This window comes from Microcaecilia unicolor, chromosome 8, assembly GCF_901765095.1.
Source record: "Microcaecilia unicolor chromosome 8, aMicUni1.1, whole genome shotgun sequence".
Taxonomy (NCBI): domain Eukaryota; kingdom Metazoa; phylum Chordata; class Amphibia; order Gymnophiona; family Siphonopidae; genus Microcaecilia; species Microcaecilia unicolor.
In genome coordinates this window covers 185,041,889-185,048,355 of record NC_044038.1, presented here as the reverse complement: position 1 = coordinate 185,048,355, position 6,467 = coordinate 185,041,889, and the positions used below count along the sequence as shown (strand labels likewise).

The 6,467-nt window shown below is 54.0% G+C and overlaps 1 protein-coding gene across 3 annotated transcripts in view; it reads right to left on the bottom strand.

Annotated features, from left to right (window-relative positions):
- Positions 1 to 354: 354 nt before the first annotated feature.
- The window catches only part of PDLIM7 (PDZ and LIM domain 7), a 68,309-nt gene continuing 62,196 nt past the window's right edge, over positions 355 to 6,467 (bottom strand). For 2 of the 3 annotated variants that reach the window (XR_003943058.1, XM_030211288.1), the window contains one exon: positions 355 to 762. Coding sequence is in view for 1 of the 3 variants with exons in the window: in XM_030211288.1 (XP_030067148.1) it covers positions 697 to 762 (66 nt within the window). In the remaining 2 variants the exon portion in view is untranslated. The remainder of the gene's footprint in view (positions 763 to 6,467) is intronic. The other variant, XR_003943057.1, reaches the window with a different exon arrangement.

Below are 6,467 nucleotides of genomic sequence, written 5' to 3'. Positions count from 1 at the left end.
TTCACAGACGCTTTCTGGAGCTTCTATTGTAGATATACCGACCCCAGCCTGAGTGGGTGAGACGGCTGCAGATTTTTTCCCAATAAAGCCTGAGATTGGCAAAGATCCACAGCGGTGGGTGGGGGACAAACTGGGCTTTATGCTTAGGGTTTCAGGGTAGCAGTTAGAAAGGAATCAAAGAGAACAAACAAAGTAAGATACAACTGCATATTGACCCCAAAGAAGGTTCAATATCTTGAAATCAAAACATTTTAAGTCAAAGTTAATTCAAGACTTTCCCTGGGATTAAAAATCCACATCTGCCTTCTTTGCCTTCTAATTTCCTCATAAAAAAAACAGCATAGAGTTTCAAGCTGCAATGCATACATGTTTTATTAGGGCATTAATAGTGACAAGCAAGTGATAACAATATTAAAAACAACAACAACAATTTAAACGAATACCTCATAGTTGGTTTTCTTTAGGTGGGGTATTGTTGGACATTAACTATAGGAAAGTAACAAGTGGCTGCCTCAGAAGCTGTGAGGTGATGTGGTTCACCCACACTCCCTGACTTGTGACCATTATGACCGGCCCTGGGCACTGCTGGAATTATAAATTCTGACAGGAAGAGAGAACACGGCTAGACAAAGGATATTTCTCGTCTTTTCAGAAACAAGAAGACATCCTGGGTGGGAAGGAGAAAGGGGCTCTGCTTCACTGGTTGGGTAACTTCCTGACCCCAGTCAGACGCAACTTCCTGACCCCAGTCAGGACCAGTATCTGTAGGAAAACGAGAACTGGGTCAGGCGGCAGCCTAATGGGCCTCATTCAAGGCAGTTGCCTAAGGCAGCAGCTTTGGAGATGGGTGGGTCAGGGAGGTGCAAAGAGTAGGTACAGTCAAAGCAAAACAATAGATCTGACAGTCAGATAACACAAAGATCCCTGGGCGTCTGCTTTTACCCTTACTGGCCATGGTATGCTGTCCTTTCCAGCAATGGTTTCCTCCTGATTTTCACATGCTAATCCTACTCCTATTGCAGTAAGAATTCTTAGTGTGCGAAAATCAGTGGAAAAACCACTGCACTAAAGGGTAGCATGACGAGTGTGCAAAAGGTAAAATTATGTATAATCATACCTGATAATTTTCTTTCCATTAATCATAGCTGATCAATCCATAGACTGGTGGGTTGTGTCCATCTACCAGCAGGTGGAGATAGAGAGCAAACTTTTGCCTCCCTATATGTGGTCATGTGCTGCCGGAAACTCCTCAGTATGTCGATATCAAAGCTCCATCCGCAGGACTCAGCACTTAGAGAATTACACCCACGAAGGGACACTCTGCCCAGCTCACCACCGCCGAAACGGGGGAGGGGAATTAACCCAGCTCATCCCCACACAAGTGGGGGAGGGGAATCCGTCCAGCTCATCCCCGCGGAGCGGGGGAGGGACACCACACCCGCCGATGCGGGGGGATCTGGCTTATCCTGCAACCGCAACCGCGGGAGGAGCTGACTGACCCTAACACCGCCGAAGCGGGAGGGGTACAAAGCTGCCCTACAGCCGCACGAAGCGGGAGGGAGTGCCGGCAGAATTTATGTCTCAATCCAGCCCCGTAAAACGGAGGGGAGAGGAATGCAGCAGCTCACTGTAACACAAAGTCGTCTCAACTCTTGAAGAATCCAAGTGAAAGAAGAACTTGAACACGAAGTCCTCCTGAAGTAACTGAAGGCTAAACTTGAACCTAAAATTCAACCAGAATATAAACAGTACAGATATCTGGGAGGGGCTATGGATTGATCAGCTATGATTAATGGAAAGAAAATTATCAGGTATGATTATACATAATTTTACCTTCCATATCATCAAGCTGATCAATCCATAGACTGGTGGGATGTACCGAAGCAGTACTCACCCAGGGCGGGACATAGAAATCCCTGACCTCAACACTGAAGCTCCAAACCGGGCCTCCGCCCGTGCAGCCACAGTCAAACGGTAATGCTTGGAGAATGTATGAGCCGAAGCCCACGTTGCCGCCTTGCATATCTCTTCCAAGGAGACGGATCCGGCCTCTGCCATCGAGGCCGCCTGAGCTCTCGTGGAGTGAGCCTTCAGCTGGATAGGCGGCACCTTCCCCGCGGCCACATAAGCCGCTGCAATGGCTTCCTGGACCCATCTTGCCACTGTAGGCTTAGCAGCCTGCAGACCCTTACGAGGACCTGCAAACAGGACAAACAGATGATCCGATTTCCGGAAATCATTGGTCACTTCCAAGTATCTGATGATGACTCGTCTCACATCCAGATATTCAAGAGCGGAGTACTCCTCTGGGTAGTCCTCCCTACGAAAGGAAGGGAGACAGAGCTGCTGATTCACATGGAAGCGAGAACCAATCTTGGGCAGGAAGGAAGGCACTGTGCGAATAGTCGCTCCTGCCTCAGTGCACTGCAGAAAAGGCTCTCGACATGAGAGCGCCTGGAGCTCGGAAACTCTTCTGTCTGAAGTGATAGCCACCAAAAAGACTGCTTTCAACGTCAGGTCTTTCAGAGATGCCCTCGACAAGGGTTCCAAAGGCGGCTTCTGCAATGCTCTTAGCACCAGGTTGAGATTCCACGCAGGCACCACTGAGTGCAGAGGAGGGCGCAGGTGATTAACTCCCTTGAGAAAGCGCACCACATCTGGCTGCGAAGCCAGGGAAGCACCCTTCAGGCGGCCCCTGAAGCAAGCCAGAGCCGCTACCTGGACTTTAAGGGAACTGAGCGACAGGCCTTTCTCCAGACCTTCTTGCAGGAACGCCAACACTGAAGAAATTGGAGCAGTGAAGGGAGAAAGTGAGCCTGCTTCACACCATGCTGCAAAGATACGCCAAACCCTGGCGTAAGCAGTAGAAGTAGAGCGCTTCCTCGCTCTCAGCATAGTGGCGATGACCTTGTCTGAGAAGCCCTTCTTCCTCAGACGCTGCCGCTCAATAGCCAGGCCGTAAGACCAAAGGGAGAGGGATCCTCCATCACCACGGGACCCTGATGTAACAGGCCCTGCTCCACTGACAGCCGCAGAGGATCGTCGACTGAGAGCCTGAACAAGTCCGCATACCAGGGACGTCTGGGCCAATCCGGACCCACCAGGATTACCCTGCCGGGATGCTTTGCCACCCGGTCTAGCACCCTGCCCAACATGGGCCAGGGCGGGAACACATAGAGGAGCTCTTGTGTCGGCCACTGTTGGAGAAGAGCATCTACTCCCAGGGATCGAGGGTCCCGTCCTCTGCTGAAAAAGCGCTGCACTTGGCCATTGGCCGATGACGCCATCAGATCTAGGCTCGGCTGGCCCCAGCGCTTCGTGATGTCCAAGAACGCCTGAGCAGATAGTTGCCACTCTCCGGGCTCCAAGGTATGGCGACTGAGAAAGTCCGCCTTGACATTCATGACTCCGGCAATGTGGGCCGCTGAAAGCTGCTCCAGGTTCGCTTCCGCCCACTGGCAAAGACTCATAGCCTCCTTGGCTAGAGGGGCGCTCTGGTACCTCCCTGGCGGTTGATATAGGCCACAGCCGTGGCATTGTCCGACAGGACCCGTACAGGCTTCAACACGAGTACCGGGATGAACTCCAATAACACCAAGCGAATGGCTCTGAGTTCCAGGAGGTTGATAGACCACTTGCCTCTGCAGGAGACTAGAGCCCCTGCGCTGTCCTTCCCAAGCAGTGGGCTCCCCAGCCCATCAAAGAGGCGTCTGTCGTGACGACAATCCACTCCGGGGTCACCAGAGGCAATCCTGCAGACAACTTGTCTGTCTGCGTCCACCAGCTCAGCGCCTTGCGCACTGCTGGGTCCACGGGAAGGCGCACAGCATAATCCTCCGACATCGGAGTCCAGTGCAGCAGCAGAGATAGCTGTAGTGGTCTCATATGAGCCCTGGCCCAGGGCACTACTTCCATCGTGGCCGTCATAGAGCCCAACAGCTGCACGTAGTCCCAAGCCCGAATAGGAGAGGCTACTAGGAACTAGTCCACCTGAGCCTGAAGCTTGACAATCCGATTGTCTGGCAGGAACACTCTGCCCACTTGGGTGTCGAATCGAACTCCCAGATACACCAGGGACTGAGTCGGGCGCAGCTGGCTCTTCTTCCAGTTGATGATCCATCCCAGGGAGCTCAAAAGAGCAACTACCCGGTCCATAGCTTTGCCGCACTCTGCATAAGAGGGGGCTCGGATCAACCAGTCGTCCAGATAAGGATGGACTTGTACTCCTTCCTTTAGCAGGAAGGCCGCTATGACCCCCATTACTTTGGAAAAGGTCCGCGGAGCAGTAGCCAACCCGAAAGGGAGGGCTCTGAACTGGAAGTGTCGTCTCAGGACTGTAAAACGCAGAAAGCGTTGGAGAGGAGGCCAGATGGGAATATGCAGGTACGCTTCCTTGATGTCCAAGGAAGCCAAGAACTCTCCTGCCTTCACTGCCGCTATAACAGAGCGGAGAGTCTCCATGCGAAAGTGCCTCACTTTCCAGGCCCGATTGACCCCTTTGAGGTCGAGGATAGGCCGGACAGAACCTCCTTTCTTTGGAACCACAAAGTAAATGGAGTAACGTCCCTTGCCAATCTGATTTTTTGGCACCGGAACGACCGCACCCAGGCGGATCAGGTTGTCCAAGGTCTGCTGCACTACCACAGCTTGACCGGAGACTTGCAGGGAGAGAGTACAAACCCGTCTCTTAAGGGTTGGCAGAACTCTAGCTTGTAGCCGTCTCTGATGACTTCCAGCACCCACGCGTCTGAAGTTATAGTGGTCCACTCGCCCAGAAACGAGGACAGCCGTCCTTCAATCTGCACTGGGGCGTGGACCAAGGCCCCGTCATTGGGTACGAGACCCTGGGGGAGGACCGGAGGGAGCACCTCCGGGACGGCGGTCTCTGCGAAAGGAATGCTGCTTGGGGGAGAAATTCCTCTTGAAGGAAGAGGGGGCAGAGGAACCCGACTTGCCCGGGCGGTATGGAGGTATCGGGACGAGTACTAACCCGAGCCCTGACCTCTGGTAATTTCTTGCCCTTAGACGTGCCGAGATCGGTCACGATTTTGTCCAGCTCGACCCCAAAGAGCAGCTTGCCTTTAAAAGGCAATCTAGCCAGGCGGGATTTAGAGGCGTGGTCAGCAGACCAATGTTTCAGCCAAAGCCACCGCCGCGCAGAGACTGTCTGAGCCATGCCTTTAGCTGAGGCTCTCCAGACATCATACAGCAAGTCTGCCAAATAGGCTAAGCCCGATTCCAGGGCCGGCCAATCAGCCCTCAAGGAATGATCCGAGGGGGAAGCCCGCTGCACCATAGTCCGGCACGCCCTGGCCACATAGGAGCCGCAAACTGAGGCCTGCAAACTTAAAGCAGCCGCCTCCAAGGACGACCTTAAGGCCGCCTCCAATCTTCTGTCTTGGGCGTCCTTTAGGGCCGTGCCACCTTCCACCGGCAACGCCGTTTTCTTAGTCACCGCAGTGATTAAAGAATCCACGGTAGGCCACAGATAGGCCTCACGTTCACTCACAGCCAAAGGATAGAGGCGGGACATAGCCCTAGCCACTTTAAGGCTCGTTTCCGGGACATCCCATTGAGCCGCAATTAAGGTGTGCATGGCATCATGCACGTGGAAGGTTCTAGGCGGGCGCTTCGTCCCCAGCATAATGGCAGAGCCAACAGGGGCTGAGGGAGAGACGTCCTCCGGAGAGGAAATCTTCAAAGTGTCCATGGCCTGTAACAACAGGTTGGGCAAATCCTCTGGGCTAAAAAGCCGCGCTGCAGAGGGGTCATCCGCTCCATCCGAGCGGGGATCTATCTCCTCCAAGGAATCCGCAAAGGATCGTTGGGAGACCTCAGACACGCTGCCCTCATCTACATCGGAGGAGACAAAAGTCCTCCAAGGCCTGGAAATCAACCCGAGGGCGTTTACCTCTGGGAACCTCAACCTCTTTATCAGAAGAGGGAGCAGGGGCAGCGTTTTGCATGAGGAAAGCCTGATGCAGCAGCAAAACAAACTCGGGGGAGAAACCCCCCAGACTGTGCACTTCCGCAGCCTGGGCAACAGCCCTAGACGCACTCTCAACCGGCGCTCGCAATAGCGGGGGAGAGACATGCTGCGCATCCAAAATGGCGTCCGGCGCGAAACTCCGTGAAGGAGCCGCGTGGGAAGAACGGCGCTTAACTTTAGCCGCTTTTGTGCCGTCGCCCAAATTAAGGGCGTTCATGGCATTAATGTCTCCAACCTCAAGGGCGGCCCCGAAGAAGCCGTCCGAGCTGCGTGGCCGGCCAAGATGGCGGAGGCGAGGAGCGGGGGATGGGCGTTTATGGCGGGAAAAAAACCGCCACGCCGGAGGAACGACCGGGACATTCATCGGTCACTAAACTATCACCCATCAAGGGCGAATCAGGTTGTAAAACCCCCGCATCCCCTCTAGAAGCGCTCCAGCGATCCGGGGAGCGACCCTTTGCGCCCTCGCCCTCCGACG